The sequence below is a fragment of the Thunnus albacares genome, chromosome 10 (assembly GCF_914725855.1).
Source record: "Thunnus albacares chromosome 10, fThuAlb1.1, whole genome shotgun sequence".
In the NCBI taxonomy this organism is placed as follows: domain Eukaryota; kingdom Metazoa; phylum Chordata; class Actinopteri; order Scombriformes; family Scombridae; genus Thunnus; species Thunnus albacares.
In genome coordinates this window covers 23,993,674-24,006,374 of record NC_058115.1, presented here as the reverse complement: position 1 = coordinate 24,006,374, position 12,701 = coordinate 23,993,674, and the positions used below count along the sequence as shown (strand labels likewise).

The 12,701-nt window shown below is 39.2% G+C and overlaps 1 protein-coding gene across 1 annotated transcript; it reads left to right on the top strand.

Annotated features, from left to right (window-relative positions):
* Positions 1 to 4,594: 4,594 nt before the first annotated feature.
* On the top strand, positions 4,595 to 10,863 carry aurkb (aurora kinase B). Its single transcript, XM_044363103.1, has 9 exons — positions 4,595 to 4,709; positions 5,832 to 5,870; positions 6,119 to 6,200; positions 6,282 to 6,321; positions 6,440 to 6,628; positions 7,465 to 7,603; positions 7,900 to 8,048; positions 8,162 to 8,336; positions 10,273 to 10,863. Exons 1-9 carry the CDS (start codon positions 4,704 to 4,706, stop codon positions 10,444 to 10,446), a joined length of 993 nt encoding a protein of 330 aa, XP_044219038.1. The 5' UTR covers positions 4,595 to 4,703; the 3' UTR covers positions 10,447 to 10,863.
* Positions 10,864 to 12,701: the final 1,838 nt, after the last annotated feature.

The window sequence follows — 12,701 nt, the reverse complement described above, 5'->3', positions numbered from 1 at the left end:
CAGCAAGCTAAAGTGTGTATCCTATCTTCCCTTGGGTTCACACAGTACCGTGCCTCCACTGCGTCAGATGTCACACCAGTTGCTTCAGGTCAGAATATCACATAATTTTTCAGTGGTGGACAGCAAAGGATGTATGACGTCAAGCATCCACATCAGAAGGCTATAAGTGATGCCCTTGTAAAAGATGGTGTAAGAGTGTCCTTTGTCATGTAGGCCTAGTCAATAACATATTTGTAATGAGTCTCTCCTGTCCCCTCTCATTTCAGAGTATATAAAGGCAGAGGGTGACAAGCAAGTGGTATCAGTAGCAGATTCATCAACAGGACCAATGGAAGATGATGTTTCAGAGTCTCCTTCTGAGAGGCAGCTGAGAATGTTCTCCCACTATATATCATATATTTTAAGTTAACTTATATTCGTTGTCATGTATCTTTACTATTCGGCTCATCTGGAACATCAGCGCTGAGGTTGCTTGAGCTTCATAGAAATCTCGGTATGATGTATGCTGAAATAGTGTTGGTGCTTGAATGTTTAATTTTTTATCCATGTACCCAAGGGTTCCCCCAGCGCTGCTACTTCAGTGACTGGTTGCCTCATCTAAAGTGGATACTGGCCTTTAACTTGAAAGTTTTTCATGGGGAGGGATTTCAGTTTTTCAGTTGTTGTAAGCAAACATTTTCAGTTTCACATCTATTTTGAAGACCAAATAAATTAAATTTAAATAATAGGAAAAAAACGCCAATTTTAGTGTCATTTAAAGAAGCCCAAAGGAGCTTCTTCAAATGTCTTGTTTTGTCCGATCTACAGTCCCAAACCCCAAGATATTAATTTCACAGGGATATAACAGAGAAAAGCAGCAAATCTGCATATTTGAGAAGCTGAAACCAACATATTTTTGGCATTTTTTCTTAAAAAAAAAAAAGTGAAACAATTATATAAAATTAAAATATAATTGCTGATTAATTGTCTTCCAATCAACTTTATCAAGTAAACATTGTAGCTCTACTTTAAAACTGCCCATATTACATTTGACATTTTTACTTGGCTGTAAACTAATCAAAAGTTCATATTCATGTGTTTGGTGCACATTTAGGACTAAAGAGGCCTAAATCACCCGACTCATCAAAAAGCAGCTATTGTATTGGTCAATGTTAGAAAAATAGTAATATTTTGTATTTAAAAAGTCATTTAAGCATTTCATTGTGAAGTCCTTGCTAACTGGAATAATTAGGAATTAGGACTGTAACACGAACTAGAAAATGCATGTGACTGCTGACAGCTGAAATGAATCGCAAAGCATTGCTGAAAATGCAGAAATCTGAAATTAATTTTATTTTTTAAAAAAGCTAAGAGCTCAAATGCATTGCACTGCACTGCTAGGGACTTTGTTGCCACATCTGGCCTGGCAACAACTGCCAAACAGGGGAAAAAGAAATGAAATGAACTAAAAGACAAATACAAGGTAATCTGTCTCTCTGCTTAGTATTATATACTGAGAGAGCCTTCCCGAGATTCCTTTTAAAGAAACTATTTAGCTTTAGTTTGCCAGACCATATAAGAAACCTAACACAGACGATAATACAGTGGCCTTTGAAATTAGGTGTACTTTGGGACTGCGAATACATTTAAACATTCAGGTTCACAGTACAGTAATTAATACCCTATTTTCAGGAGCTTAGGGACCCACCCACAGGCAAAGGGGCAGAGGCCGGTAGTGTGACTGCTGCCACCCGGCAGTGATACAGTCTAATGGATGCTGCACTTCAGGGGCAGCACTCGATCAGTCCGCCCCTGGTTGTTGCACCAAACCTGACTGCCGCTACAGGTGGCGCAGTCAGCACACCGGCCTATGTCCCTTCTGCAGAAGAAGACAAGGCCGGCCAGCCCATGGGAGGAGGTCCAGGGAGAGTCAGACTCTTCTGAATTTCATGAGGGAACAAGCTGAGAGGGATGAGGAGAGGGAGAGAGAGGCAATAGCAAGAGAGAAGGAGAGGGAAAGGGCAGCAACAGTATATTTGTCTTTGTTTGAGAAACTGGTTGATAAATTCTAAATAAATATTGTTTGAAATTCAACCCAGGCAATCCATTCTTGAAAGCAACAGTGTACTGTGTATATTTACAACAAAACAAAACAATTACAAAGTCCTGTATTTTACAGTTGTATACAATTATTTACAGTCATGCAGTTAAATTTAAATTAGAACAAGAAAAAGAATATTGCAACAAATGAACACATACAACATATGTACACACACACACACACATCGCCTGGGCCTTTCTCCTTCTCCTCCTCCTCCTCCAGGATATCACCTGCTGCCACACTAATGTTGTGGAGGATGCAGCAGGCAGCAATCACCTTTGGGGTGATCTCATGAAGGGCCCTCAAGAAGATGGAGCGCCAGCACGTTTTCAAGACCCCAAAGGTGCGCTCAATAATGTTTCTTGCTCTTGCGTGGTGCCTGTTGTAATGGGCTTCAACTTGGCCTGTTTATTAAAATTCACATACAAAATATATGGTGTATTTCAAAACCAAAGTGACAATTTGCTGTGAGTGTGTGTGTGTTCTTACTTGCTACAGGCTGGCGTTATGGTGTAGTAATAGCAATGGGACACTGCAGGCATGGGTATCCCCCATCTCCTAGTAGAAAGTACCCCGCTGGTGGATACAGGCCCTGTTGATACATGAGGGATCTGTGTAGGACACACGTATAATGTACAGATCCTAAATTTCCAATGTACACATCCATTAATGTGCTCTTGGCATCACAGATGCCCTACAGTATCATAGAGGGGAAAAGTTTTCTATTTAATAACACTTCTTCTGTGGCTCTGCGGGAGGAAGAATCCCAATGTGGCACCCATCGATGGCAGTGCAGTGAAATGCCTCATGGCCAGCAAGGCAAACAAAGCCAGCCCCCACCTCCTCCATCTTGGGGAAATGAGTATCCTTGTGGAAGATGGTCAACATTTTCTCCACAATGTTTTGGACAGTCCTGCAAACTGTGGCTGGTGGCATGGCAAAGATGTCTGCAGTTACCCTGTATGAGGCTCCACAGGCAAGTCAGTGGACAATGACCAGCACCTCAATTTTCATGGCTCCACCTGGGGCAGCATCTGCACCAGCATGTCTATGCTGTTCCTGGATAGCTTGGCTGGTTTCAAGTCAGCTCCAGAAAAGGACATGGCGAGGATAGGCACATAGGTATTCATTTGTGCATACCTTTGTAAGGGACTTTGGTCTCTTTTTTTAAAAGATTGTTTATTAATTGTTATATGTATTGTGTATTTATTGCTTAATTATGTGTTTTTACTATTTAATATTTATTCAACAGAATTCCTAATATAAATTCTCTGGCCTGAAGTCTTTTAGAATTAAATTTCCCTCTAACATCTGACCTGTTTCTATGGTTTCTATTTCTTTTTATTGCTTGATAGGTAGTGTAAGGGCACACCTGTCTTCCCACGTTCTAAGTAAAAAAGTTCCCGTAGCCCACATGATTACTGTATCAAAGACATGAAATGTCCTGTTTGTGTTGAAGTGTGTACTGGTTAATGACTGATGATGTACATGACATAGGTGAGGTACAGGCACTTCTTGCATTGATGTATAGTGATGTTTGTGCACCTAACTGTACAAGGCCTGTCAGACTGAGTATTAACCTCTTGATGTTTGAGTACCAAGAAGACAAGCAGCGGGTATGTATGTGGAATGTAGGCTAATCCATTTCAATATTATTAAACTATTAAAAGTATCAAACTTCCCCTGCACTTGCTAGTTTAACAGGTAGGCCTAGATAAAGCTAATGTAGTCTAATAAAACAGCCCTGCAATAAATGTTAACCTCAGCAATAAGTTTTTGTGTAATCTGTTTGTCCATCCCATTTATATGAATGAAGATGGACTAAATATTAGAAACACCTCAGTATAAACCAGTACAGTTCAACAGTACCACAAACTACAGCTGACACAAAAAATAAATCAACACCTCTCTAATAAAGACTTTATACAATATTAAACTACATTAGTTACATTAGTTTTTATCTAGGTGTAGAAAGTGAACTGTCAAGTCTACATATAAATGGGTAGACTGGTTAACATAAAAAGCATAACGATTTGACAAACGTACAAAGTTATAGAGACATGCTAAAAGCAGGTCTCCTCTCCATCCTCCGCCGCATCCTGGCTGTCCTTTGACGGATTCACCTCCCCAGTTAAGCAGCCTCCTCTTCAGCTTCTTTGTAAAGTGTAACGTTACCGATGTCTAATTTTCTGTCTAATTTTCCAATGTCCGATATCTAATTTTGTTTCTCCCAGTTCATTCATTCGCCAACGTTCACAACAACCGTCCACAAACTTTTTTTTTCGCCACTGGCTTTTTCAATGAAGTCTACAGATCTTTGAACATTAAATATAAGAAACGACTGTTAAAGCCATGGTTAAATCACAACTTCCATGCTGTAATAAATGGGAGGGGCGGTGGGCGGGTCCACGTCTGAGTAGCGTCGGTATCCTCCAATCATGCGCTTTCTCTTGTAACAATTCTGGCCAATGGGAGCCCTCCATTTGCAGCCTACCGACCAATCGAGTTCAAGCAGAGCGGCTTTTTGAAAACGTTGGCGGCCGAGGAAGTTCAAAATATAGGAAGACTGAGCTTTCCACGCTAAAAAGACAAACGTTAATACTAGCTACATTACTTCACGACGATGCAGGTAACGTTTGTTTTATTTATGTTTTGATTGTGAGGTAGGACTTGGCGACAGCTAATAACACAGAACAACGGCTGTCTGCTTAAAATATGTTGCTCAAGTTGAAATAGATTTCAGCTAACTTAGCCGGCTAACGTTGGGTTCGCTAAGCTACTCTCCGAAGCTAAAACATCGTAACGTCACCATGTATATAAAACATAATAACAACAGGCAACATATGCCGTACGAACACAGCAAAGATAAACCTTAGTATGTGTTATTTACAGTAAAATAGCCCGTGGAGCTGTAACGTTAAATTCTGTAAAGTGAGGCAAAGCTGCCTCAACAGAGGCCTACTGAACCTTCATCATTGTTTAAAACGAGAGTCTGTTAACGTTATTAGTTTAAACATGCAACAGGCCCTTAACAGAGTCTGCTTACTGTACTTCCAGAAGCACTTGCAGCTAATTAGTAAAATATGTTCAATCCAAATTATAAACCGACTTTCATTACTTTATTACAAGGTAACAGACCACCCGATGTGTATAATTAATGCCTGACATAGCATATCTTTTTATAGTGTGATGTTGAAAATGTACCAGACCAGAAGGAACATTTTAAAAGTCTGCAGATTAGAGCTGCAACTAACGATTACTTTCATTATCAATTAATCTGTCAGTTGTTTGGTACATTAAATCTAGTGCACATCATATGAATTTTTTATAAGCACTGGTCAAAATATCAGAAAAGTAAGTGGGAAAACGCAAAGAAAGCCAAAATGGCCTCACTGAAAAACATCAAATGTCTTTAAAAGCTGCTACATATCTGGGTGAAAATCACAAGTAAACAGGAAGTCAGATGAGCCCTTACAGCACTGTCTACACTTTAAGTCATCATTCTGGTTTAAAGCGGCACAAAACTTAAGTAAAGTGGCTGCAGCTACAATTCTTTATGCAATAAAAAAAAATCCCTGAGAATTTGAGCCATCTGCTGCTTTTAAGGAATGGTTGGTGCAGGTCATTTCATCAGCATAATGTTTGTTTTTCATACTTTAGACAATGTCTGAAACAACAAATGTAAGTCTGGATGACAAAGAACATGGTAGCTAAAATGTAATGTGATCTGTATGTGTGTATTTCTTTACAGAACAAGGAAAATTATGAGCCCAGAAGTTTCCAAAGACCGGTAAGATGTAATTTTTGTAAAAAGATGTGCAACTCTGGCCACTATGTTCAGTCATATTTTCATTAGCAGCTATTTTACTGCCACTAACAAACTGTGTTAATAAAAATGCCAGTGTGCGAAGATACTGGAAACTAGTGTTGGTTTAATAAAATATGCATTCTTTTGTAACTTTGTATCATGGTGTTGTCAATCAATTATCAATAAGGTACTTACTACTGCATTTTTGTGTGTTTGCTTCCAAATATCAGTTTGCAACCCCCAGCATGGTGACAGGCCCACAGCGTGTTCAGGTGAAGCCACGTCTAGAGACAGACAAAAATGCTGTCACAGGTAATGCCACCCTCCTCACATTCAGATGCCTTTGAGACACCACAACAAATATGCATGTTTTGATTGTATTCTCACTTTTAGGCCCTGGGAGAGAGTGTGCTAGCTCTAGTTCAGCTTCAAAGTAAGTGTATTCTCTAGACCTTCACCAGTTGTGTAATAGTTTGTAGTTCTGTTTTCATGAATAGTTTTAAACATCTTGCGATGATCATGAGAATGTCCATCCCTGCACTTTTCCTCAGGAAAATCACAATTGATGACTTTGACATCGGTCGGCCGTTAGGGAAGGGCAAGTTTGGCAATGTCTACCTTGCAAGGGTGAAGAAGCTGCAAGCCATTGTGGCGCTGAAGGTGTTGTTCAAGTCACAGATGGAGAAGGAGGGTGTGGAGCATCAACTCAGGAGGGAGATCGAGATTCAGGCCCATCTCAAGTTAGTATCCTGCAAAAATGTTTTGTCATCACTGTGTTGATGTTGAGCCACAAATACTGTACATTTTTGTATTTCAGATATGTTCCATGACCAGTCTCTCTATTATCATATGATCAAAGCGATTGACACAAATTGAACTTATGCCCACATTATTTGTCATACTTTGCAGTCTTGTCAATTTCTCACAGTCTTTGAGAAAGAAATCTTCATATAATATGAATGATGGTAAATCTAACCAATCACCATATGGAATAACCTATTTTCTAACTCAGTTCATCCCTTACCCATCAATGACATAATGTCTTTCCTCAAACTAACCGGGGAGTAAAGTCTGCCTGATGGACTTAATTCAGGGCAAAATATCAGTACATAGATTTTCTGGCAGGATATTTGCTACCATCTTCTGACTATTACCGGAACATTCATCAGCTGCTCACATGTATCTACCAAGGCTGCTAAATAAAAGCTGGTTTAATTTCATTTGTCAGTGGGCCATGCATTTTTATAAATATTTAAAACAGCTGCTAAGTACTCACTGGACTGCTTGAGTTGAGTTATTGATGATTCAGCTCCCAAATGCCGCTGGTGTCTTTAAGAAGACTTCTGAGTAACTGAAATGGAGACGCTGTCAGCTCAAGATACTCAAGGAAAAGTTTTTATCTGTGTAATTGTCTGTTTTAATTATAGACTAGTTGACTGCTAACCAGTGTTCTAATGATGCTGCATTTTTCCCAGAACATTTTTTTTGTTTTTGTGTTTGTCTTGAACACATGGACTTTAAATTCCTCTTTCATAGTCTACAGAATGTCTCATAATCTAATCTGTTTTCCTCTCAGGCACCCCAACATCTTGCGCTTCTACAATTATTTCCATGATCGGAAGAGAGTGTTCTTGGTGCTTGAGTACGCCCCACGTGGTGAAATGTACAAGGAGCTACAGCGATGTGGGAGATTTGATGACCAGCGCACTGCAACAGTACGAGTTCATTATTTTCTCAATTCATTGTTTGGCCAATAAATGTTTATCACAATTTCTACAGTGACATCTTCAAATGTCTTGTTTTATCTGACCAACAGTCTAAAGCCCAAAGATATTCAGTTTACTATGATTGATTACGCGCAAAAGCAGCAAATTATTACACTTCAGAAAGTGTTCAGTATTTTTGCTTGGAAAACCGATTGAAACGATGAATCAATAATCAAAATAATTCTGCTTTTACAGCATTGAAATCTTGATGTTGTGATCTAATGCTAACCTCTTTAAATTTCCAGTACATGGAGGAGATATCTGATGCACTACTGTACTGCCACGAAAGGAAAGTGATTCATCGTGACATCAAGCCAGAGAATCTGCTTCTCGGCTATCGCGGAGAGCTGAAAATTGCTGATTTTGGATGGTCTGTCCACGCTCCTTCTCTGAGGTGAGAAGTGCCATTATGGTTCCATAATGTCATTAAGCCACTATATTCAAAACTGCTCTTTACTGCTATATCCTGTCACATAAGTCAAACCTCTTGTTTTTAAATCTTTCCAGGCGTCGTACAATGTGCGGGACACTGGACTACCTTCCCCCAGAGATGATTGAGGGCCACACACACAGTGAGAAGGTGGACCTGTGGTGCATCGGGGTCCTCTGCTACGAATGTTTGATCGGCAACCCACCTTTTGAAACTGCCAGCCATTCAGAGACATACAAAAGAATTATGAAGGTTGGTGCTTTTCTAAGGATGTCTGGTCCAGCCAATTGGACAAACGTGAATGTTATCTTAACAAAATGACCAACTTTTTAGTCGGCAGTATGTGAGAGGAACATTTCAGGTTGCTTGAATTTTTTACAACTGGGATAGTGAAGAGTGGGCCTTACCAGACTCTGCAAGTCTACCTTAAAATAATACTTACATGTCCATATACTGAAAGGATTATTGGTCGCTGTAATTGTCCATACTGGCAGTAAAGATCCTTTCTTAAGCAGTTACAGTGTGAGAGATGATGGACAAAAATGCCTTCTAAAGTTGAGTTGAAGATAATATGAGGTTTCAACACTCTGTTAGAAATATGAAGTTAGTTCAGCAGTGTAGCTTAGTCACACTGAAGAACCATCAAGAGGGAAATCTGTGTTAAAAGTCAGTAGCTTTTGGAAGATAAACACTTGATTTTTACAAAAAGGCTGTGTTCGGACCGACTTTAGCCCTTCGTGAAACTTCCACTTTGTGATAGTCACAAGGAAACATAAAAAAGTTGCTGCCATGATAACTTTCCAGAGGTGTTAAATCTTGTCTCTGAGTATTATGAGCTGCTGTGTAGTGTTTTTTTGAATCTGGGAAGCCTTCAAATTTACACATCTGTCTCACTGGTACCTGAAGCAACACAGCCCTATGCATTGTTTAAACATGGGGATGATTTCAGTTCAAATGTCTGCTCATTTAGATTGCTGAGGATGCAGCTTCAGATGTCCTTTTAGAGTGTATTTTTGCACAGACTGAGAACTGGATTTTGCCCCCCATCACTTAAACTGAAATCACTTTAAGAAGAGATTTCTTCACAGACAGGAGGAGCAATTGCAGTGACCAATAATACTTTAAATGTTCATATCAGCATGTCAATATTGTTTTGAGATAAACTTGGAAAAAATGTGAAACTGTCCTTTAACTAACTCACAGTTCGCCAACTAATTTGGGAGATAAAACGAAGGTGAGACTGTTATAAACATCAATCACAGTACACACAACATGCAAAACAAATTTCTGTTTCAACTTTGTCCTACCTTACTTACTGTAGTGCACTACTTTAGATTTGCCTCCAAATAAAGTCGTTTAGAGAAAATGTTGAGACTGTTGGCTTGTTAACAATTTCCCTGATTACATCTAAATCGCTTGTGTTACCTGGTCAGGTTTCCCCCTGGAAACTGGTTAGCATAGGTGGTCGAGTGGTGTTAGATTATCAATATCGATTAATCCTTTTCAACCCTATTTTTGGTGTTTAGCTGTTTGGAGAATCCAAATTCAAAGAGGTCAAAAGTGCAGCAACAACATTGATAGACCAATCTGTTTTAGCTCATGACTTTCATTGGGGTCGTCATAAAGAGATTATTTCTGTTCTGCAGGCACCAGAAATACTCTGAGAATACAAGACTGTTTATCTTAATGATAACATTGTGGACATGTTTTTACTGTTCCATTGTACCCTCATTGTGTTTGGACAAACCTTGAACGCTTTATTGTGACAAACCACGAGTCGCCTGTATCGTCCTGCCCCTAGTGGTGTGCACTAAGTCTTTTAGAAATATATCTATCAGTATTTGGGACATGATATATGTATAACATTGATCAAGCACTCCACAAATACTGAAAAAAATTCCAAATAGAAACTTGAGGGTTGCGTATCCATGATGAATAGTTGTGATAACACAAGTGCTCTCTAGTTTACCTGTTATTTATTGATTTGTGTTAATTCTGGGGAAACCTTGGAGCCAATGATTGTGCTGAGGTCAAAATTTGGTACCATGCATGTCTACTTTCTGTAGTATCATCACTGTACTTTAGACTGCTTATGATATAATATAGTCAACTAACATAAAATACTGATGGATGTAATAGTTTCTGATGCAACAGATTAAATGAAAAAATGCCATCTTGCTGTTCTCAGGTGGATTTGAAGTTCCCCAAGAACATCTCGGATGGCGCACGGGACCTGATCTCCAAGCTGCTTCGCCACAACCCCACCGATCGTCTGTCACTACAGAGCGTCATCGACCACCCATGGGTGCGTGCCAACTCCCGCCGGGTCTTGCCCCCCATCTGCCCCTCCAAGAAATCCTGAGCCCACTTGACCAGCTTGCTTACCTCCTTCTGAACGGTGCTTATCTGTCCTCCAAGAGACTCCAGGGCCAGCATGTTTCAGTTTCACTGCCATTATTCTGGCACATTTTATGATGGGTATAATGTATCCATTTTTTTATATTGTACAGTGTGATGTCATTATATATGTCTAGTATGTTAGAGGTGTTTGTGTTTTTATTGTAATTTCTTCTTTCTGAAACCTTTTTTTAAATGTACACAGCTCTGTTTTTGATTTCCATATCTGACGGTGTTGACACCAAAGTACTACTGTCATACTGCCTCAGGCTAAGTATATTCTTAAATAGTTTAAGATGAGGTGTTAAAGGGTCGGGGTAGGAAGCATGTTTTATTTTTTTCTCAAGCAATACTTTAAATTCTAATAAATGTTATAAAAGAATGTTGTTGATGTCAAATTGAATATTAGATTCTGCTGAGGTTGTGACTGCTTTGCATAACAGAAAAGTCATCATAACAATATCATAAGGAAGTAATGACCATAAAGTGTATTACAGCTGATTAGGTTAATCTTTCTAAAACTAACGTGTAATACATCATCCCTTTCAATTTGGAGGCTGTAGTTTGCAGTTCTGTTAATGATGATGATAATAAACTTTATAGCACAATTCACACATGAAATGAAACACAAAGGGCTTGATATAAAAGCAGAAAATAAGAGCATTTATAATAAAAACAAGGAAAATAAAAAATTAAAGCTGCAAGCAGCGATGAACGGGCCTTCACACCTCACATGCCTCGGAGGGAGCAGCAGCTGTGGTATCACTACCGGAGGTCAGCTGACACAGCTCTGAATTGTCAGGATTATCGGACATTGTGTGAAAGGGTGAAATATTTCCTGTGTGCAGTATGTCGCGCTGGAGATAACACATTGGAAATTGTGTATACATTTGATGAACTATGTGTCATTTAGGCTTCACTTCCTGTTGCCTGTAGACAATACTACATAAGTGAAATATTAATGCAGTAATACATTTACCAGAGGGCAAGTGACATGGATATACATTTTCATGAATATTGTACATTGCATGTAGGAGAAAACTATCACTTCACTCCACTATGTGGCGCTAAAGAACACACACTAATTATATGTCATGTTGCTGTGAGTCATATGTAGACCACACAGTGTAGATGCGATGTCTGTCACATAAGGCTGACTTCCAGTTGTTAGTCAGTGGCGCTTTGACTATGACTCAATATTGAAGATTGTAGATCTTGTAGATGTGTTCGGGTCTTGACTCTTTATCAAACATCAGAAATCTGGGGCAGATTGGACAATGTAAAGTGGAGTTACAACATCTTCCTGTTTCATGTTTTGGGCAAAATTGACCAGCATGCCACATCAAGGGCGTTCCACAAAAACTCAAAAGCTTCGTAATTTGGCATCACAAAGGTCTTTAGATGACACCAACCAAATTTGATGTCGCTCGGGTTAATTCTCGAGGAGGAATTCATTAAAGTACAATGCCTTTCAATGGCAAGTCTGGAGATGTTACATCTGCCGACCAAATTTCTTATATCTGCGTCAAATTTAAAGGTGGGGCTTTGACTTTTAAATTTTCTAGGGGGAGCCTTCGAGCCATTTTGCCACATCCAAACCCAAGACCCAAGATATCAGATATCAAGTAACACCACTTCTGATCCATGTGCAAAGTTGTGTGAGTTTTCTGGCACCCTTAGCACTTAAAAAATGCTAAAAGTAATAAGCGCTATAGAGCCGACATGCCCAAGCCCAACTGTGATATCAAATCCAAATACTTAGTAGTTCGAACCATTTGGGTGCAAAGTTTTGTAAGTTTTTTTGTATTTTAAGCACCTCAAACATGTGCGTAAAATGAAAATTGAGGCACAAAACCAAAATGGCTGACTTTCTGTCCGTAGAAAAAATTTCAAAAATATGTATCATGTCCAGAATGATGACAGCAAGGATCCCACCGAATTTCATGAACATCAAAACAACTTTATCCCAACATGGCCCTGCGTTTGAGGCCTGCTGGCCATGTCTGACCCCAATCACTACTGAACTTTGCCAATTTTCGTGAATTTTCGAGCCTCCCAAGCCCCTCAAAATTGCAATGGCGTACTAGAATAATAATAATCTTTACAAAAACAGTAGGTTCCTCGTACAAGTGCTTGGTTCCTAATTAAATTAGAACAACAAAGACAAAATGAAACAACCGTCAGGTAAAAACACTTCAGGAGAAAACAAGATGTTTGAGA

Bases quoted from the DNA above. Each gene is read 5' to 3' on its own strand.
- aurkb (XM_044363103.1), top strand. The intron at 6,322-6,439 runs GTAAGTGTATTC...ACTTTTCCTCAG, and splicing joins AGCTCTAGTTCAGCTTCAAA to GAAAATCACAATTGATGACT. The intron at 8,337-10,272 runs GTTGGTGCTTTT...TGCTGTTCTCAG, and splicing joins CATACAAAAGAATTATGAAG to GTGGATTTGAAGTTCCCCAA.